Below are 22,004 nucleotides of genomic sequence, written 5' to 3'. Positions count from 1 at the left end.
TCAGCTGTGGTCTTGGGGTCACCTTATAAGTCTCAGGACTTTGAGCTTTTGGGGAGAAATTCTGATGTTCTGGCGTTTCATCGGGTCTGCAATGATAATAAGTGCATGAACGTTGATCACAAAGTATTATTGCTATCTTATTACAGTATTTCTTCTATCTTTCTTTCTTTCTTAATCTGCTTACCCTCCAGGGTCGGTTTTTCCCTCTGTCTCAGCAAGGAATCCCACCTCTACCGTCTCAAGGGCAGTGTCCTGGGCGTGAGACTTTGGGTTGGGGGATACAACTGGAAAGGAGGGTCAGTATCTCACCCAGGCGGCCTCACCTGCTATGCTGAACAGGGGCCTTGTTGAGGGATGCGAAGATTGGAAGGGGCAGACAAGGAAGAGGGAAGGAAGTTGCCGTGACTTTAACTTAGGTTAAAAAGGCATTTGCCTGGAGGAGAAGTGGAAAACTACGGAAAACCACTTCGAGGATGGCTGAGGTAGAAATCCAACCCACCTCTACTTAGTTGACCTCCAGAAGTTGAGTGGACCCCGTTCCAGCCCTCGTAACACTTTTTCAAATTTCGTGGTAGAGCCGGGAATCGAACCCGGGCCACCGGGGGTGGCAGCTAATCACGCTAACCAGTACACCACAGAGGTGGACACAGTATTTTTAAATAAAAAAAATAAACACAAATGAATAAACAGGAGATTATGTCGAGTTGGAATGAGAGGTTTAAACGGTAGAGCACAGGCTTTCTGAGCCGAAGTTGGCGGGTTCGACACCGTCTCAGTCTGGAGGTGTTCGAGGGCACTAAAATATGTAGCCCCATGATCGTAGTTTTATCGGCACGTTAAAAAACTCCTGCGTGGCAACATTTCGGCACCTCGGCGTCTCCGAAAACCGAAGAGAGGGAGTAAGCTGGACGCAAAATCAATAACTTTATAACTATTATCAAGATTATTTCGATTTCATTATTTTACCCAGAGGCCCTTGGAGGAGTGGCTCGACTCCTTTTCGAAGCCTGCACAGAGATGGCGTATAAACCTCGGCACTAAGTGAGATAGAGTGGTTAGATCTATGCCCGACTGCCTTTGCCCCAGGAATTAACCTGATACTCGTTTTTTTAAAGGATGAGTGAACCTCAGGGCCATGTGCCACTCCAGAAATGGAAATCTCGTTTCTAAAACTTTGGGCTTCCTGACGGGAAATCGAATCCATGTCCTTCCAGGTGAACCAATCACGCCTTTACCACCTCGTCTAGGCAGCCCCTTGTATAAATTTTATCGCCTCAATTTATTTTTCCTCAATGCCGTTTTTAAAAAGCGACAAACGTACAGTTTACGCGGGAATATTACATTAGAGATCGCCAGTTCGAAAGAGCTTCAAGAACAAGTCTGACATCGACAATCACTGTCATCTAGTAGTGAGATCGATCTCTAAGATGGTACCAGGGCGGCATGGGAATTTGAACGCTAATAAGCAGGCTATATCTTGTTAAATTGCTCTCTGGCTCGACTTAGGTATTATTACTCAGGTCTAGGCCAAGATCTGGGTCAACAGATGATTGCTTTAAACATAGACAGTATATCGCTCTCCTCAATCTAACTCTCGTAGTTATTTCCTAATTTCATGCAGGAATGATAACTGAATTCATGATTTATGGAATGAATTATATGTTTTTAACATGGTTTCGAGAGTCTAGAGTTCATAGACCACGTAAGGTAAACTGAGTCATAGGTCGCATTGACCACTGCTGTGGCAGGCCTTCTTTTTACCGTGGCCCCGGTGAGCTCGGGGATTTTAATCGCATCAGGTTCACTCCTCTAACTCGGAGACTTCGATTACACGGGCCATGGATATTTTGGAAACAACTTGGCGAACGAATTCAATGGGGGTGCTACCAATATTAATGACGCTTATGGAGGAATTTTTAACTGTTAGATTCCTCAGTCTGCTGAAACTAATTTTGAGTAATACATTTGTAAATACCTGAAAAAGAAAACGTATGGTAACAGCATGATAGGTACTTGAAAAAAAAATAGAAGGATATGTATTAGAAAATCGTGACCGAGCAACTGTTTTCTGACACATCGCATTCCATGCTTGAGTAGAGACAAAAGTGGACTTCATTAAGATAAGCTCCATATTTCAAGTTCATAAGTATTTAAACAGAAATAACATAACAGTTTATACATTTCTAAATATATGGGTGTGATTTGATAAAATCTGATGATGTTCTTTCAAGAACGAAACATCTCTTTCTATTTTAATTAAGTTGTTTCTGTTTCAAATATAATGCAAAAGAAAGAAAGAAAGAAAGAAAGAAAGAAAGAAAGAAAGAAAGTTTTTCCCTTTGGTAAAATCAAATGATCATTAATATGTTTCTCAACAACATGCGCGACGCGTTGTTACCTAGCAACCATGCAGGCTGTGATGTGAAGTGTTGTTGGATGGTCGTGACATACAGTTCCATGGCCTTTCGCAACTCTCAAGGTACTGTTGCTAGGTAACATCGGATCACATATTTTGTTACAGGACACTATTTCGTTATACAAATTTTCGGGTCCCCCCCTCCCCCTGCTGCTCTAAGGCATATTTATGTCATAAGAAAGAAAGAAAAAACTAACTGAGTCAGCAAAGATGTATTATTAATACAAGGCGCGGAGCGTTCAGTGAAACCCCTAGAAATGGACAACTCTTAGTAAAATGGTTTATCAAGGACCTATTCCTTTAATTAGCTCTGTATATTCGCGCACTTAGCTATAATTTTGACATCAACACATGGCTGCTTTCCGGAACCAGCCACTGGACTGCCAGAGCGCGGCTGTGGGGCGTAAAGGGGGTGCGCAAGGCGAGGAGAGGTATCGCCGATGAGTGGACCAAGCGATAGACACGAGCTACAGGGGGCAGCGTCGAAATAAGCCAAAGCACTGCGTCAAACCACGCCGCTAAAATTTTTTTGTTTTTGTAATCAACCGCAATATTTTGGTAACTATGATTTGTATAGCATCAATAGGCGTACGTAGCCTAAGTAATGCAATTAGGCCTAACGTAAAATGTTACTTAGTAAATAATTGTTTTATGAAAAGTACACAACAAAATACGTCAAGACAAGAGCATAAACAACAACAGTCTGACTAACACGTTCTCGAAGCAGTTATTCCAACGCCAGCAACGTCTTCAACTTCAGACGAAACTGGATCAGTTTAAGGTAACTGAAAATCCACAGCCTGTTTCCAGTCATTCGGCCAGATCAGGAATGGAAGGAATGAAGTCTCCAGCTAGCGGCGAGGATAGGAATTGTGCCGGCTGCCGAAGCCTCTGGGGCAATCATTAATGAGTGACATTAAATGAAACGATATTGGAGAGTATTGCTGGAATGAAAGAAGACAGGGAAACCCGGAGTACTGGGAGAAAAACCCATCCCGCCTCCACTTTGTCCAGCATAAATCTCACATGGAGTGACCGGGATTTGAACCACGGAACCCAGCTGTGAGAAGCCGGTCGCCTGAGTCACGGAGGCTTCAGCTTAAGGTATACAACTCATATTATCTCTTTCATTTCTAATTGTTTTTGTAACTTCTTCCAGCTGCACTCATGCGCCTTCAAAGAAAAGTCCCGGTGCTAATCAAGCAATGTCACTATCTTACATCTATGTAAACATTAACAATAATTCTTTTTATATATATATTTGCTTTGCGTCGCACCGAGACAGATAAGTCTTATGGCGACGATGGGATAGAAAAGGCCTAGGAGTTGGGAAGCGGCCGTGGCCTTAATTAAGGTACAGCCCCAACATTTGCCGGGTGTGAAAATGGGAAACCATAGAAAACCATCTTCAGGGCTTCCGACAGTGGGGTTCGAACCCAGTATCTCCCGGATGCGAGCTCAACAATAAATTTAAACACGGTATTTTTCCAAGCAGTGAACCACCGAGTAACACATAATAGTAAATATCTCTCTCTCTATTCCAGATAGGGTTGGCGTCAGGAAGAGCATAAACCGAAAACCGGGACAAGTTCACATGCACTACACAGATCCCATTACCGTGTGGCAAAAGCGGCGGAGAAAACAGATCTTCAGCCCAATATCTGCTCCGGTCTGGTTTCCAAAGTGTTAGGTCGATTACAAACATAACTCGATTACGAGTGTTCGCTATCATCGATCTCAGACGTTTGGTAAGGACTGCAGGTGTCATATCGTTCCTAGCATGGTATGAGTTGAAGGTACTGACACGTCTGATATACTCCTGAGAGAGACCGGGCCACAGTGATTAGCATGGAACGGATTTCTGTGTAAATACATATCTATTTAGGAAACAAAATTTAATTTTATTTTGTGTTATCTTTACGAATCATGACGTGTAGGAGTTCAAAAATGCAATAATCATTTCCATATTTTGGAGTTCGGCACATATGATTCATATTCGTAGTCATTAAAATCAATATAATCCATATTTCGGCTAAAAAGTGTTAAATTAACAGACTGTGCCTGTCCCACAATTTCGTAACTCGGGAAATCCCATTTATCAACAGCGTGAAAACAATTGTCTGCGACACAAGTGTGAAGAATGAATTAAGTTACATTATGTATAATTTTTCATACATCACAAAAGCACTCCATTTTTTTTCATCTGTCATTTTCTGAAAGTTTCGAAACGGGGAATAATAATACTGTTGATCAACTGGATCGTGAGAGAGGTAAAGTTGCAAATGTAGCAAAACTGAGGATGGGCACTGTGCTTTCAAAGGTTTGTTTATTTGCCAGTGGTTTTACGTCGCACCGATACAGATAGGTCTTACGGCGACGATGGGATAGAAAAGGCCTAGGAGTTGGAAGGAAGCGGCCGTGGCCTTAATTAAGGTACAGCCGCAGCATTTGCCTAGTGTAAAAATGGGAAATCACGGAAAACCATCTTCAGGGCTGCCGACAGTTGGATTCGAACCCACTATCTCCCGGATGCAATCTTACAGCCGCGCGCCTCTAACCGCACGACCAATTCGCCCGGTTCAAACGTTTGAAGATGCTGGGGCTGTACCTTAATTAAGGCCACGGCCACTTCCTTCCAACTCCTAGGCCTTTCCTATCCCATCGTCGCCATAAGACCTATCTGTGTCGGTGCGACATAAAGCCCCTAGCAAAGAAAAAAAAGTTTGAAGAAATGAGCAAAGTGGCTGCAAACCTGTGTGGAATTAACGATGGACTTAAACCCAGTAGACAATGTGAAGTTCAAACACGCCCTTATTACCTCTTGTGATGTTAAACGAAGTTTCAGTCAATATAAATCTGTTCTCAGACAATAGATGGTGATGGTTCACTTTCCAACACTTAAAAGGACATTTTGTACACCATTGTTTTGGGAACAGAGAATGAAAGTTCGTGTGTTATTCGAAGGTCTCATTAAAATAAGAAGTGCAACATTATGTTTCATGTAGGGTGATCGTCAACGTCTGGGGGACAGGATATGGCACTTGAAGAAGAAGAAGTCCGTGTATAATTCTATAATTCATTAATTTTTATTACATCTAAATCCTTTCCCTGGTGATTAGTGATTACAGGTGAAACTCTACATCCCTCGCGTTCCACACTTTCCGAAGTTGCCTTCACATCTGCTCCCAGACATGTTGGTGACAGTTCTGGAGACAGTGTGGACATCGCGAAAGTCAACCTGTGGTGTTTAAGGGCAGTAACATAGTTAAGATTTGTCGTAGATGTACTTTCCCCACTTCACTGATGATACAGCTCAAAATTTCAAGCAACCTTCATACTCATGGTGACAAATTAAACGTGACAAGTTGCTCACAACTTTCTCTGGCCTGCCAACATCGTATACAGGTTAATAAAGAAGCTTCGTGCTCGGGTTCAATTCTCGTCTCTATCACGAATTTAAGATTGGCTCAAACGGTAGAAGCGCTGTCTTCTGACCGCAAGTTAGTGGATTCGATCCTGGTACAGTGCGATGGTATTTCAAGGTAGCCTACTCAAATACGTCAGTTTACCCTCCAGGTTTGCTTTCTCCCTCGCTGAGTGCGAGGGATCCCACCTCTACTGCCTCAAGGGTAGCGCTCTGGAACTTGAAATATCTGGTCAGGGTTACAACTGGGGAGGAGGACCTCACCCAGGCGGCCTCACCTGCTATGCTGAACAGGGGCCTTGTGGGGAGATGGAGAGATTGAAACGAATAGACAAGGAAGATGGAAGGAAGCGGCCGTGGCCTTAAGTTAGGTACCATCCCGGCATGTGCCTAGAGAAGTGGAGAACCACGCAAAACCACTTCGAAGATGGGTGAGGTGGGAAGCGAACCCGCCTCTACTCAGTTGGCCTCTCAAGCCTGAGTGGACCCCGTTCCAGTCCTCAGACCACTACACCACAGAGGAGGGCCATGAATGTTTTTGCAAGTTGCTTTACGGCGAACCGACGCAAATAGGTCTTATGGCAACGATGAGATAGGAAAGGGCTAGGAATGAAAAGGTGTGAAAATGGGGAAACCATGGAAAACTATCTTCAGGGTTGCCGACAGTGGAGTTCACAGCGGAGCGCTTCTAACCACGCGGCCAACTCGCTCGGTACACCATAAATGTATTTCCTCATGTTTACAATTCCTTAAAGGCATATTGGTTGCATATTTTCAACTGACGTTTCTTTTAGGCCATTAATATTCCAACGTCGATAATGAAGAAGTACGTTTGACACGGTACTCCCGAAGGGTGTATACAGTTTCTCAACTCTAATCAAACGAGCAGCCAGAAAATCCTGTTTCGGAGTGAAGACCGTAACCAGTGATCATCTATGGATGTAACACTAACATAACTGATGACAGTCATAAGGTAGTTTGCCTCAGGGATATTTGAGAAATGAGCGAAGGAGTGCGAAAACAGAATAAACAAGTTATGTGAAATTCTCGTGAACAAAAAGTGATTTGCAAGTGCAAAACAGTAAACATTATCAGGTCCATTGTGGGCGTGCTAAAATATCTCAGTCGGGCGAAATGACAGTAGCTTGTTTATTGCCTGTCTCCTTTAAGCATACTCATAGACTGACTTCCAGTCATTAATCTTGGAAACCGGACTTCGTATTGCAGGTGGCCTCTATCATTTCCATATTCTACAACACCTACGCCAGGTTAGGGCACGGTCATAAATACATAAGAGAGAACGAAGTTTTCGGAAGCGCTCTGCTGAGTAAAGCAGGTAGACTCCTCGCCTGCCCTGAGCAGAACGGGATCTGATAATCTACATACCTCCAGTTACTCACACACAATAATTGATTTTCACGCGCTAAAGACACATTTTAAAAACTCGAGTCTCCCTTACCTAGCCCAATGAAACTTCTCTTATCTTAGTAAAAGTGTACATGATATAGAAGTATTATTTTAAATGTTGATAACATTTCTTAGCAGAAAAAGCAGGGGTCCTCATACTACGAAAAACGTAAAATTAAGCAATTTCCCAAACTGTGCCTAAAGTTCAAGAGCTAAGGGCCCAGAAATGTTTCAAATGTTGAGTCTTGGATAGCTCTATCAAACTAAAAAAAAATCGAAAATACTTCCGGCCTAAGTGCAGTTTCAGAAAAACAGCGTAAAATCGCTCGTTTCATTACTAGTTTTCTTTCTTATTCAAATCCTAGCCAAATTAACTTATTTACATAACTGTTTTTGTAATGTGTTCCTTGGTTCAATATCCTCAGGCGTTTTTCGACTTTTTGAAAAATGTCCACAGCGAATGTAGTTATAAGGGCTTAAGTGAAACTCTGCAGTGATTCATGTTAGCGCTCGTAGTGGTAGAAAAAGGCAAACTGATAATCTAATCGAGCGGATAACGATGATTAAGAAAAGTATTGCCAATTTTAGGAGCAAATAAAGAATACATTCTCATACTTTATCATATTTTATTTACCGAAAATTCGAAGCTCATATCCCTAGGATGTTTTCAACATTGAGTTGCTTGCCTGAAGGAAATTTTTTTAACAAGTTGCTCTACGTCGCACCGACACAGATAGGTCTTATGGCGACGATGGAATAGGAAAGGTCTCGGAGTGAGAAGGAAGTGGCTGTGGCCCTAATTAAGGTACAGACCCAGCATTTTTTGGTGTGAAAATGGGAAGCCTTGGAAAACCATCTTGAGGGCTGCCGACTGTAGGGTTGGAACCCACTGTCTCCCGAATGCAAGCTCACAGCTGCGCGAAACTAACCGCACGGCCAACTCGCTCAGTAGAGAGTTTGTCATATTTAAGAACACCATCAGCTAATTGCACCTATCTTACTAATCAGTTCTCTCCAGTTACTGACAGAATGAGGAGGATCGTAGAATTGTTTAACAATGCAAGATACTAAATTTTCTCTCATCTTCGGAAAATCGGTCTCAATGATCAGGAGTATGAGAAGAATGATGAAAAATCCGGAGTCTCTCGCTTAAATCTAGAGCATCTGACATATCTACATTGCGTGTTTCTGTGATGATTTGGTAGAATGGTGTAGGGTATGCAAACGAAGATTTGTATCAAGACAATTTCAAACATCCAGCCTTCCGGTTAGAGGAATGAACTAGAGGCGGCTGGCCGAGAATCGAACCTGGGACTTTAGAAACCTAAAATCATTACGCTGATCTTTCAGCAAGGAAGCCAAAACTTCCTTACCGGGATAAGTCTTTACAAACTGAGCTACCATGACACACCACTCTGCCATAATATGTCCATCAGAATTCTTCAGCCAAGATGGACAACATTACGATCTGTGGATTTTCTCGTCTTCTAATATCTACTGACCTCCTCCGACATCGAACCTGAGATTTAGGGCACGACTTGTTGCAACACATACCACTCGACTATGAATGAAAGCCGACACATTGGAATGTAAAGGTTAAAGATGCAATGCTGCAATGCACGTGATTTCTGTTTTTGCTTGCTTAAATGTCGCACTAACATAGTAATTCGACAACAAGAGTATGGAAAAGAGCAAGGACTGAAAGAGAAATGATCGTGGCCTTAATTAAGGTATAGCCGCGCCATCTTTTATTGTTGAAAACATTTCTTACCAGACAAAGTAGGAGTCCCCATACTACGAAAAAAATGTAAAATTAAGCAATTTCCTCAATTGTGCCGTAAGTTGAAGGACTGAAGGGCCCGAAAAGGTTTCAAATTGCGAATCTTGGATAGCTCTATCAAAATAAAAAGCAAATGTCGAAAATTACTTCTGGCCTAAGTGTAATTCCGGAAAAACAGCCTAAAATTGCTTGTTTGTTACTGCTTTTCTTTTTTATTCAAATCCTAGCCAAATTAACTTATCTAAATCTGTCTGTAATATAGGGGCTGCCTGGCCGAGGCGGTAAAGGCGTGCACGGCTCACCCGGAAAGGATGTGGGTTCGATTCCCCGTCAGGAAGTCGTAAAATTTAAGAAACGAGATTTTCACTTTCGGAGGTGCACATGGCCCTGAGGTCCACTCAGCCTACACCAGAAATGAGTACCAGGTTAATTCCTGGAGGCAAAGGCGGCCGTGCGTAGAGCTAACCACTCTACCCCCATCAAGTGCCGAGGTTACGGATAGTGGAAGCCTTTACCTTCCACTCCTCCAAGGGCCTTCATGGCCTGTACGGAGATGACTTTGCTTTTTGTCTGTAATATGTTCCTTGGTTCAATACCCTCATGCATTTTTGACTTTTTGAAAAATATCCACACCGAATATAGTTATAAGGGCTTAAGTGAAACAATGCATTGGCCCACATTAGCGCTCGTAGTGGTAGAAGAAGGCAAACTGCTAATTTAATCGACCGGATAACGATAATTAAGAAAAGGATTGTAATTCTTCTTCTTCTTATTCTTCTTCTTCTTCTTCTATTTACTCTCCATGGTTGGTTTTTCCCTCGGATTTAGCGAGCGATCCCACCTCCACCGCCTCAAGGGCAGTGTCATGGAGCTTCAGACTCTGGGTTGGGGGATACAACTGGGGACGATGACCAGTACCTCACCCAGGCGGTCTCACCTGCTATGCTGAACAAGGGCCTTAGTGGCCTTGGAAGGGATAGACAAGGAAGAGGGAAGAAAGCGGCCGTGACCTTAAGTTAGGTACCATCCCGGAGATTTCCTGGAGGAGAAGTGAGAAACCACGGAAAACCACTTCCAGGGTGGCTGAGGTAGGAATCGAACCCGCCTCTACTCATTTGATCTCCCGAGGCTGAGTGGACCCCGTTCCAGCCCTCGTACCAGTTTTCAAATTTCGTGGCAGAGCCGGGAATCGAACCCGGGATTCCGGGGGTGGCAGCTAATCACACTAACCACTACACCACAGAGGTGGACATTGTAATTTTTACGAATAAATAAAGAATATATTCTCATACTTTATATTATATTTTATTTACCTAAAATTCGTGGCTCATATCTCTAGGATATTTTCAACATTGAGTTGCTTGCCTGAAGGACTAGAAATGTGGATTTTTGGTGTGAAAATGAGATCCAATGAAAATAAGTGGTTACCAAAGCCACTAACTCCCGAATGCAATCCGTACCGTTCCGGATATGTCTAGTTGCTGGACTCTGCCCTGAAGATAAATTCTGCAGCATGACGTCCGACTGTACTAGGATTCGGTGTGAAATCATCGTTGTGAAGTATAAATGTACTAACTGACCTTTCCATCCAGTTTTTGATTCTCATTTGCGATATGTCAAGAGCCGGTTTCATCAGATGGATATTAAAATATTCATAATATTTGCTAGTTAAACATGTGTGTGTTTTTAAAAGATCCGGTTAATAAATCAACATCCCGCCAACATACAGTAATATATCGTCTTGTTAAAGCTGCGTGTCTCTACCTGCTCAGGAGGCAGCAGCAATCTACGAACTGTTTTTTCAAAGAGCAGAATATATCGCGTAAGACAGTAATTTTGTACATCGTTGTTGCGCCTGAAGAAACCGCTATGTGACCTGCAGAACATATCTTTGAGGATGATTGCAGATATACGGGACACTACTGAACTGCTTTTGATGGCGAGACATATTATTTACAGTGCATTGTGTCTTCTAGTTTAAACGAATTTTTTACTTTGATTGACCTGTTACAGTTTTATCATTGGCATTGGCGATATAAAAATGACTGAGGTATGACTGATGCTAGTAATATCATACCCTGTTATGATTGGTGCGAACATGTTGCTTATAGGGTCAGTTGGTGTGTGCATTTCAATGAGCTTGGCAAACTGATATGTAATAGCAACTTCTGGATCGAAGAGGAAAGCAACGGGAAACTATCTCAATTCTCATTTCACTAGCAGTTCTCTTCAGTGATGCCTTGTATGGCAGCTCATGGCAGAACAGTTGAGATTCCAGCTAGCCTTCAGGGCTGAGTACACATTTCATCTTTTTCTGAATTATCAGCCGTAATGTGAGTCAACTCCACTGAATTCACACTTATTTCATTTCGATAATAAGCACTGAAGAAAACCGAGCAAAATTTCGAGCACTGTGGGTTCCATTACGATAGGCGAACTGAACACATCTTCTTGTTTATGTAACTGTCGATGTGTTTCCGAGTGCACCCACCCTTTTTCTCTCGAAATGGTAACAGTGTAGACAACATGACTGTCTACGAAAAGGTGGCTATTATTATTATTATTATTATTATTATTATTATTATTGTATTATAAGAAGATTTGGTTGAAGAAAACTTGGGATTGTAATTGCCTATTTTGTTCATCAGGTATTCAGTCCTTGAAAATACTAAGAACTGTAAAGCAAGGTAAAGTCGTCTCCGTACAGGTCATGAAGGCCCTGGGAGGGGTGGAAGGTAAAGGTTCCCACGACCCATAACCTCGGCACTTGATGGGGTAAAGTGGTTAGTTCTACGCCCGGCCGCCCTTGCCCCCCAGGAATTAACCTGGTACTCATTTTTGGTGTAGGCTGTGTGAACCTCAGGGCCATGAGCCCCTCCGGATGCGGAAACCTCGTGTCTTAAATGTTTCGATTTCCTGACGGGGAATCGAACCAACTTCCTTCCAGGTGAACCGAGCACGCCTTTCCCGCTTCAGCCAGGCCACTGTACACTGAAAATCATTCAGTCGTACATTTTCGGAATAAATACTTTATCTTATCAAAATAAGATAAAAAGAAAAATTAGAAAAAAATGAGAAAAAAGAGAGAAAAATCTTGAGCTACGATTCTGGAGTGAGTTATACAAAATTTCCTGATAACAGGCTCGTTTTTTTTTTTTTTACAAAACGTGTACTTTAATCTTTTAATGCATATTTGTAAAAAGTAAGTGTCTGTTTATAATAAATAATACTGCGTGGATAACATTCAGTAGGTATGCGATTTCTTCAGATTGCTCTTTGAAATGACGCTTCCAGACTGCTCTCCTATTAGCCACACAGGTAGAAGGGCACAATAACGAGAGAACTTGGAACTAATTCTCTCCTTGAGAACCATTTCATACTTCTTTCATGGAGCCCGTTTATGAACTTGATAACATGGTCCAATAACAGGTCACTGATGATGAGATTCAAGGTAAGGCACCGCTCTCAGCGACCTAAACTGGCAGAGAACGAAACCGATCGTTCAGGTGGAAATCAATCATGTGAAGAAAAATGATTATACCAAAGGAGGCAAGAAGATAATTTAGTAGTAGCCTGAACTACAGAGAACCTGTGCTTCCGAGGCAAATCTTTACAGTACTTGATTGCCTTGACCAGATGGTATAGCCTATATCTGTAAAATTCATTTCGCGAACCAATACTAATTCCACATGCACTGCAAGATGTTGTATAGAATGTTTCTGACATTCCTTTCACAATTATTTATAACTAGTACGTAAGCCGTCCGCCTCTGTAGTGTAGTGGTTAGCGTGATTAGCTGCCACCCCCGGAGGTCCGGGTTCGATTCCCGGCTCTGCCACGAAAATTTGAAAAGTGGTACGAGGGCTGGAACGGTGTCCACTCAGCCTCGGGAGGTCACCTGAGTAGAGGTGGGTTCGATTTCCACCTCAGCCATCCTCGAAGTGGTTTTCCGTGGTTTCCCATTGCCCCTCCAGGCGAATGCCGGGATGGTACCTAACTTAAGGCCACGGCCGCTTCCTTTCCTCTTCCTTGCCTATCCCTTCCAATCTTCCCATCCCTCCACAAGGCCCCTGTTCAGCATAGCAGGTGAGGCCGCCTGGGCGAGGTACTGGTCATACTCCCCGACCAAGAGTCTGAAGCTCCAGGACACTGCCCTTGAGGCGGTAGAGGTGGGATCCCTCGCTGAGTCCGAGGGAACAGCCGAACCTGGAGGGTAAACAGATGATGATGATGATGACGTAAGCCTCTCTTCGAAAGTAGAAATTACTATTTATAAAGTAATGGAAATTCTAAATGGACTATTAATATATACTGAATGATATGAATAAAAGTTACACCTTCCAGGTTTTCTGCGGCATTCGAATGGAATCAAAACAGGTATTATAGTATTTCCTTACAAACCATATTAAATGCTCGGAGTTGTACGTTGACGTCTATGGATCTGCGTACTCTTGATAAACTACATACAGCACAACTGTCCAAACCGAATCACGAACATCAGCGTCATATGGTCCATATGAGCGAGCTTTGGGATTTAATCCAAGCATTCTAGTGATTATATAACAGCACTTCCCCTACCCTGACAGCCAACAGTCTGACGGTAAAAGTCTTTTCCACGAAGGGGACTGGAAGCGACTAAACACGGCGGCAGACCATAGCGACCTGGCACGTTGACGACAATGACAACCGGGTGGACTGCTCTAGCTTGTGCTTAGCTATGGGGAGATCAACCCCAGAATGGAAGAAAATGATTCATTTCTCTGAAAGATAGTATTTTTCAGTTAACAGTTGTTCTTTTATATTGTTCTGGTAACCCATAACTGGTACCAGTTTAAATCTCTCAAATGTATGTGAGGAAGGTAAGAGAATCCAGGATGTACACAGTTCGACATCATGCTGATAGATATAGCTGTGTACCTACGTAATAATAGCGAATAATTTTACGACTTCGCTGACAGAAACGCATTTTTATTTAAAATAGTACAAAATTCGTGGTCGCGAGAGCTTCGTTGAATTTTTCTTGTACAGAAAACATAACAATCTAACTGGTATCAATTTCAGCTGTGGAACCTCCTCGTTTTCTCAATATCGCTGTGAATGACAGACAGAATTAGGGATTTTATATATGCATATATAGACAAGATATTCTTGTTGATGAGCTGGATTCGACTCATTGGCTGAATGGTCAGCGTCGAGGCCTTTGGTTCAGAATGTCCGGGGTTCGATTCCCGATCGGGACAGGGATTTTAATCGCCTCTGATTAATTCTTCTGGCCCGGGGTATGAATGTTTGCGTTTGTCCCAAAACTTTCCTTTTCATATTCAGACAACACACTAAACTACCAACCACCACAGAAACACGCAATAGTGATTACATCCCTCCATATAGGGTTGGCGTCAGGAAGGGCGTCCGGCCGTAAAACAGGGCCAAATTCACACGTGCGAGTCAGTTCGTCCCCGCGACCCCACAGGTGTAGGAAAAGAGGTAGAAAAAGAATAAGAAGATTCGTGTTGATGAGCTGGAAGAGAGAGAAGTTTAGAATTTGATTATAATTTTTGAAGATTGACTTATATGAAAGAAATTATATGCACGAAGACTACGGGAATTGACTCTTTACGACACTGTAATTACATTACGCATTGTTTTATTAGAAATCGCCTCTGACAGATCATGAATCAAGGGGCACGAATTGTTTCTCCGCCTGATTGCAGCATCTCGATTCCCTACCCGTCTACACAAAAAAGTGACATATTTTCACTCCCAGATCAAGTAATCTGCCACCATCACAATACTTACTAATCTATTTCCTACTGATAAACAATATTTTTCAATGTTGAAAACATATTTCTTAGCAGACAAAGTAGGGGTCCCCATATTACAAAAAACGTAATATTCAGGAATTTCCTCAATTGTGCCGAAAGTTGAAGGGATAAAATTTTCAAATCGTGAGTCTTGGATAGAACTATCAAACTAAAAGACAAATTTCGAAAATCACTTCCGGCCTAAATGCAGTTCCGAAAAAACAGCCTAAAATCACTTGTTTTACTCGTTTTCTGTTTTTGCTATTTTTTTACGTCGCACCGACACAGACACGTCTTATAGCGACGATGGGACAGGAAAGGCCTAGGAATGGGAAGGAAGCGGCCGTGGCCTTAATTACGGTACAGCCCCAGCATTTGCCTGCTGTGAAAATGGTAAACCACGGAAAACCATCTTCAGGGCTGCCGACAGTGGAATTCGAACCCACTATCTCCCGGATGCGAACTCACAGCTGCGCGCTCCTAACCGCACGGCCAACTCGCCCGGTGTTTTCTGTTTTATTCAAATCCTAGCCAAATTAACTTATTTACATAATTATTTCTGTAATGTGTTCCTTGGTTCAATGCCCTCAGACGATTTTTGATTTTTTTGAAAATTGTCCACACCGAGTGTAGTTATAAGGGCTTAAGTGAAACTCTGCACTGACTCACATTAGCGCTCGTAGTGGTAGAAAAAGGCAACTGCTAATTTAATCGACCGGATTACGACGATTACGAAAAGGATTGTAATTTTTAGGAATAAATAAATAATATATTATCATTATTGTATTTTATTTATCTAAAATTCGTAGCTCATATCCCTAGGATGTTTTCAACATTGAGTTGCTTACCTGAAGGATTTTTCAGTTGAACCTTTTCACCAGAATCGAACTGGCAATTTAACTTCCCTGCCTCTTCTTGTCACACACTGTATAGGTCTAAGGTTATTATATCTAGACCTAATAATAATAATAATAATAATAATAATAATAATAATAATAATAATAATAATAATGTTCCCAGTAGTTCGTTTTTGTAAGAATAATCATGAGCGCAATAATACAATGTACGATAAAAGCCTTGAGGCTTACTAGAGAAATGAGGAGTGTGTTAGTTTCCCTCTGCTTTCCTCACTATGCTAGATTACTCTATTAGTACATTACAGTCTGCCAAGTCCACCGAAATGCATGCATCGACTGACTCTATGAGCAACATTTTCACACAAGGGGCTGGCTGCATAAGGAATGGCATTGCTAATATCGGTCAGTCATATTCATAACCTATTGTCAAAGCCAAAGATGGAGCTTAGAAAGGTCAATGAAATTATCAAAATTTGTTCTAGCCTGTACCAGAAGACATCGTGCACTGCAAAAACTAGGTCTCGCCACGAAGGACAGTTTAAAAGCAAGTTCCCCCAGTGTTTTGTAAGTGAAAAGGTAGAGACAGATCAAGATAAAGAACATTACTTCATTTCAGCACCACTCCTGTGGAAACGAAAATCCACAGCTTGTTCCCAGCTTCAATCGGGCCAGAAATGGAATGAATGAAGACCCCATCTAGCGACGAGGATAGGAAATGTGCCGGTTGCTGAAGCCTGTGACTCTCCTCTGGAGCAATGATTAATGACTGACAGATGGAATGAAATGATATTGGATTGTGTTGCTGGAATGAAAGATGACAGAGAAAATCGTAGGAACCGGAGAAAAACTTTATCCAACACAAATCTCACATGGAGTGACCGGGATTTGAACCACGGAACCCAGAGGTGAGAGGCCGGCGCGCTGCCGCCTGAGCCACGGTTGAATCACCACTCCTACATTGTTTGAAATGATCACCAAAGTTATGATCTCACGTTTCCTCGGTGATAGAAACAGGTGTCGTATTCCTTGAATACTTCTCACCGATTCTGTGTTACACGTCTGTTCCACCATTCCATTTCAACAATAGCATTAATGCGCCTGGCGTTGATCGACGGCCACTCTGCTTTCGTCCTGCACAGGCGTTCGAGCCTCTTCAAATTTACGGCACCATTTTCGCATTTAATGGACAAACATCACAAACTCTTCGTTCACAAACACAATCTTCCGGTATATGTTGACAAGTCCCGTCCACTTTGCGGACCTCCTACAGTGACCCGTTCAGTAACAGCCATTTAGCAACTATCGCTGTACCAAAGTTTTGATGTACTGACTTAAGCAACTGTGCTCATTCTATCAGTGTGACTACAAACTATATGGATACATACGTTGGATCTAGTTCTGTTTTTTGCCTCTGGGCAATAAAAGAGCGAAGTCACTTTCTGACCCTCGTATATAAACAGAAATTAATTTCAGGTAAGTAACTCACCTGTTTGAGTTGCCAACTTAAGGTATCCACTTGCGACTGAAGTATAGCATTGTCTACTTGATCGGCAGGGCTCAGGGTCGTTGCCTTGGACGCCAGCGCTGCCTGAAGTCGGCGATTTTCTTCTACCAGTCCTTGGCATTCCTGAAACAAAACAGTATCATGAGGCGAAATGTAACAACGAATACTTTCTAAAATGTACAATCTCCAAATCGTTGGTCAGGTGTTTTCTTTTCTTTACAAAGAAGACAGAAAAAACCGCATTGTCGGAAACCTCAAAAGAAACAGACACGCTTTACATAACAGCATTTTCTTTTCTTTTCTGGTGGCCATGGTGGTTAAGGCGTCAAGTCTATACGATCTGAAACCATGGTTAGCCTGTTCGAGTCCCATTTGTAGAAAAAAATTCACCATCATAATGTTGACTGGCAGGGTTGGAGACGTGATGGGTATAACATTTCGGATCAGTAGATTGCGTGCTAAAAGCCTGAATTAAATCCAAACCGCCCCGCAGAGCTCATATGGAGTGAGGGCATACGACACTGTTGATGGTGATTCGTCCCTAGGGTGGTGACGTTTAGCTTTGAGCAGACCCCTTGGAGCTATACGACAGGAGTTGAATATTTCCGGCACCGGGTTTCACCCTCTCCCTTCCTACTATCATTATGTCATGTCATTCATTTCATCTCATTAGCTCATCTGATGAGGTTGACGTCAGGAAGGGTATTCGGTTGTAAAAACTCACTACGAAGATTCATCTCACTTCATACCCGACCCCGTAGAGACACGGGACAAGGGTTGGGCATAGAGGAACAACAAGAGAAAGGTGTTTTTTTTTTTTTTTCTACACGAAGACATCGAATGTTTCCGACGACACAGAGAGGGATAGGAAAGGAAGCGGCCGAGGGGCCTCAACTACGGTACAGCACTTGCCTACTGAAATGAAATGGCGTATGGCTTTTAGTGCCGGGAGTGTCCGAGGACAAGTTCGGCTCGCCAGGTGCAGCTCTTTTGATTTGACTTCCGTAGGCGACCTGCGCGTCGTGATGAGGATGAAATGATGATGAAGACGACACATACACCCAGTCCCCGTGCCAGCGAAATTAACCAATGATGGTTAAAATTCTCGACCCTGCCGGGAATCGAACCCGGGGCCCCTCTGACCAAAGGCCAGCACGCTAAACATTTAGCCACGGAGCCGGACACTTGCCTACTGTGAACATGGGAAACCACGAAAAACCATCTGCAAGGCTGCCGACGCTGGGATTCAAACCCACTATCTCCCGAATGCAAGCCCACAGCTTCGCGACCCAAACCGCACAGCCAACTCGCTCAGTGAAAAGAAAATGCCGCCAAGGAAGAGAGAACAGGGAAGGAGCAACGAACCTATCCGAAGACAGCGATACTGCCCTACGTAAAAACTCATGGCTGACAAGAGTGGGAAAGTATTACATTAAGATCATTTACAAGCTACACAGTAAGTTACTTCGTTATATGCAATCATTTAAAGTCTACATAACTACACAGTCCTGGAGTCTACCGCACTAAATGTAACAGCAGCATGTGCTACGTTAGGCAACATGAAGCTGATAATTTCTACCAGGCCTAAAGAACATATTCGTCACGTCATGAACATGGACACGGTAATTCCAGCTGTAGCTAAGCATTTCCCCGAAACAAACCACGGAATTCTTGTTGATAAAACTACAAGTTTAGCAACTGTGCCCCGAAATGTATTTACTTTTAGAATTTACTTATTTATTTCTGTATTTATTTTATGTATTAATTTTATTTATTTATTTATTTATTTATTTATTTATTTATTTATTTATTTATTTATTTATTTATTTATGGTGAACATAACAGGCCATGAGTCATTTTTTTCAATGTTCACGACAAGTGTTACTTAGACGTAAAAACATTAGCTAGAATATTCTTAAAATTTCTTTCCGACGACACACAAGTCACATTAAAAAACATGAAGGATAATATAACTAATTGTCCTCGGACACTCCCGGCACTAAAAGCCATGCGACATTTCATTTCATATAACTAATATTACATTACAGTACTAATTGACTGCAGCTCGTAGAACATTTCTAGACAGAGGCAGGTGACTCTCACGGGTATCGTTGTGTCACCGTCCTTCCTCGCATCCTCTACATTTAGCACGGTCAGCCTTGACCCGGTTATTAAGTCAGTGCACTGACCCTCTTCACTGCACTTCTGTTTACCAAGGAAAGCCTCTTGTCCTGCTCAACTGGTCTATGAAATATTAAAAACTTGGGACATCAGAATCAACATCCTTAAGTATTTAATGTGTATGTAAAATTTGTCCAGCAGCTTTCGGTGTCCGTACTGATATGCATACAGCATTATTACATGCCAGACAGTGGGCCTGAGCATAAACCTTCCCAAAACCAAAGTTATGTTCAACAAATGAGTTACGGCGGCTAGAACAGGCCAGTGAATTCGCTTACCTTGGCCAGCTTGCGAATATGAAGGGCGATACAAAATGGGAAGTCTTTCAACATATCAAGTTAGGCTGGCAATCGTTTGGAAGGCACTCAACAATATTCGGGTCGAGCATGCCTATAAATTAGAAGAAAACTGTTTCTTGATCAGTACACTCTCCACGCGCTGACTTAAGGATATTAAACCTGGTCACTTAATGAGTTCGCAAAAGGAAAACTTTTTGTTTATTTTTTCAAGTTATTTGGCATTTAATAAGTAGCCATGCAGCCAGCAAAATATGATTCTAAATATCTAACCATCTAACTTACCATACATAAAATACAAGCAATAGCTAAAATACCTCAATATAAAAGGACAAACAACTCATTTTAGTCGCTTCGCAGCACATGTAAAAAGAACCTTTGGTGATAAATGTCTCGTTTAAACCTTTATATCAATCCTATGCAAAAAAAAAAAAAAAAAAAAATGGACACGTGTGACGTACATGTTATTACCAGATCTTAATAAACATATTATACTTGCGCATGTCGATATTTACTGCACCCGAAAATGATGTGATTAAGATCGACAATTTCCTCTTGATCCTTGTCGCACATAGGAGGGTCCACTAATCTAATTCGATGAAGATGATTTGGGTAGCAGCAAAGGGAAACTCAGAAGTCCCGAAGAAGTAAGGAGGCATCAATGCTTGGTTTTAGCTTGGTTTTACAAAAACAAAAACAAAAAAACAAAAAACACCTCTGCACTATAACATAGTTTAGTCATTTCTGAATAGATTATAGCACAGTCGGAGAACTACTGGTTGTTTAAACAGACGAGGAGGCCTAACTCATGCCAGAGACCTCGCCCTCCAAAGGTTTACAGTTATGAAAGAATTGTTAAACAATTTAGGACTATTCTTGCAATCTTAAGAAAAGCCCCAAAATTTGGTAATCTTGACGAAATTGAAAAAACCTACTTAGAGTCCATGTCAACAGTGGAACTTAATTACCAGGTCCAAACTGATGAGTAAGTATTCATATCAGAAGCTTCGAAGTCCGGGCAGCAGCGCTCCAGTTTGACGGCAAGCACGGTCGTCGTGGCCGAGGTCCGGGTTCGAGGAGTTGGACCCCTCAAGTACCCTCAGATACCATCCTGCCGTTATAGTAAAAGGTGTTCGAGGAGTCGGAAACCTCAAGTACCCTCAGATACCATCCCGCCGTTATAGTAAAAGGCCAAAGGCAGCTGATGTACGAATGAAGGCAGGCCACAACCCAGGTCCATGACACCAGGTCACACAGGTTAATGACGACCTGGAAAAAACAGCTAACTTGAAGTGGCAGTGAACACTGTCCATAGTTCAGCGTTCTCCACCCGTGGTCAGGAGTTGGATGGGTTGCCACGCGCTGTTGGTGGGGGGTAAGGGAATGGAGGAGCGGAAAGGAACTGGCCATCCTACCACATGTAAACTCCGGCTCAGGAACACCTATGCGGAGGTTCGGACCTGCCTTCGGGCAGAATAACCCTTACCTTACCCGAACCCGTTGAATTCTCCTTAGGAAAGAGATACATGCCCTAAGAACGTTTTCCACACTTGTCAGCACTTAATGGCGCTAAATCATCCTGAACTCCGACCAGGATATGAATTCGCTGAGTTCTTCAACGATGAAGGCCGTAGCATTCCTTCCCACGTGCTACCTGGCTATTTTCAACCACTTACCTCTTTATAGCAAGGAGCATTTAGCCACTCAACCTGCCAGTCATAATAATACCCTTGAGCTGTGGAGTGGAAGAATTTGGGCTAGTAAGGAGGATACGATATAATGTATTAATTCCAGGGAGCTTAACGAAATAGAAAAAACGGGCACTACTATTCGAAAGCTCAGCCAGGTGGAAACAGTCGGAACACCAATTTTTGCCGCCTCATTATGAGCTCATAAGGTAGGTTACTATGAGTTCGTCCGTTCTTAATGCAATACTGATGTCAGAGAATGAAGTAGCACCCACAATACATTCTTTGTTCATCCTACATGTGACTAGTTCGACTTTTTTAGATCCTTGAAATTCACGAGATAAAATATATTGGATTCCAAATAAAGAATAATCGTGTTACTAAACCTTTTTGCCTATTCCCATCCGTAAAGCTGAAGGGAGATATTCAGCCAGAATATAGGTAATGTTGGAAATAACAGTGATATACCGAGCGAGTTGGCCGTGCGGTTATGCTCGCGCAGCCCTGAGCTTGCATTCGGGAAATAGTGGGTTCGAACTCCACTGTCGGCAGCCCTGAATATAGTTTTCCGTGGTTTCCCATATCCACACCAGGCAAATGCCGGGGCTGTACCTTAGGCAACGGCTACTCCTTCTTACTCCTAGCCCTTT

The 22,004-nt window shown here is 42.5% G+C and overlaps 1 protein-coding gene across 1 annotated transcript in view; it reads right to left on the bottom strand.

Annotated features, from left to right (window-relative positions):
* LOC136885725 (uncharacterized) overlaps positions 1–22,004 on the bottom strand; it is a 380,798-nt gene that overhangs the window by 73,379 nt on the left and 285,415 nt on the right. The window contains exon 3 of the mRNA XM_067158493.2: positions 17,172–17,312. Coding sequence (XP_067014594.2) covers positions 17,172–17,312 — 141 coding nt within the window. The remainder of the gene's footprint in view (positions 1–17,171; positions 17,313–22,004) is intronic.

The sequence above is a fragment of the Anabrus simplex genome, chromosome 1, assembly GCF_040414725.1.
Source record: "Anabrus simplex isolate iqAnaSimp1 chromosome 1, ASM4041472v1, whole genome shotgun sequence".
In the NCBI taxonomy this organism is placed as follows: domain Eukaryota; kingdom Metazoa; phylum Arthropoda; class Insecta; order Orthoptera; family Tettigoniidae; genus Anabrus; species Anabrus simplex.
This window is presented reverse-complemented; position numbering and strand designations above follow the sequence as displayed.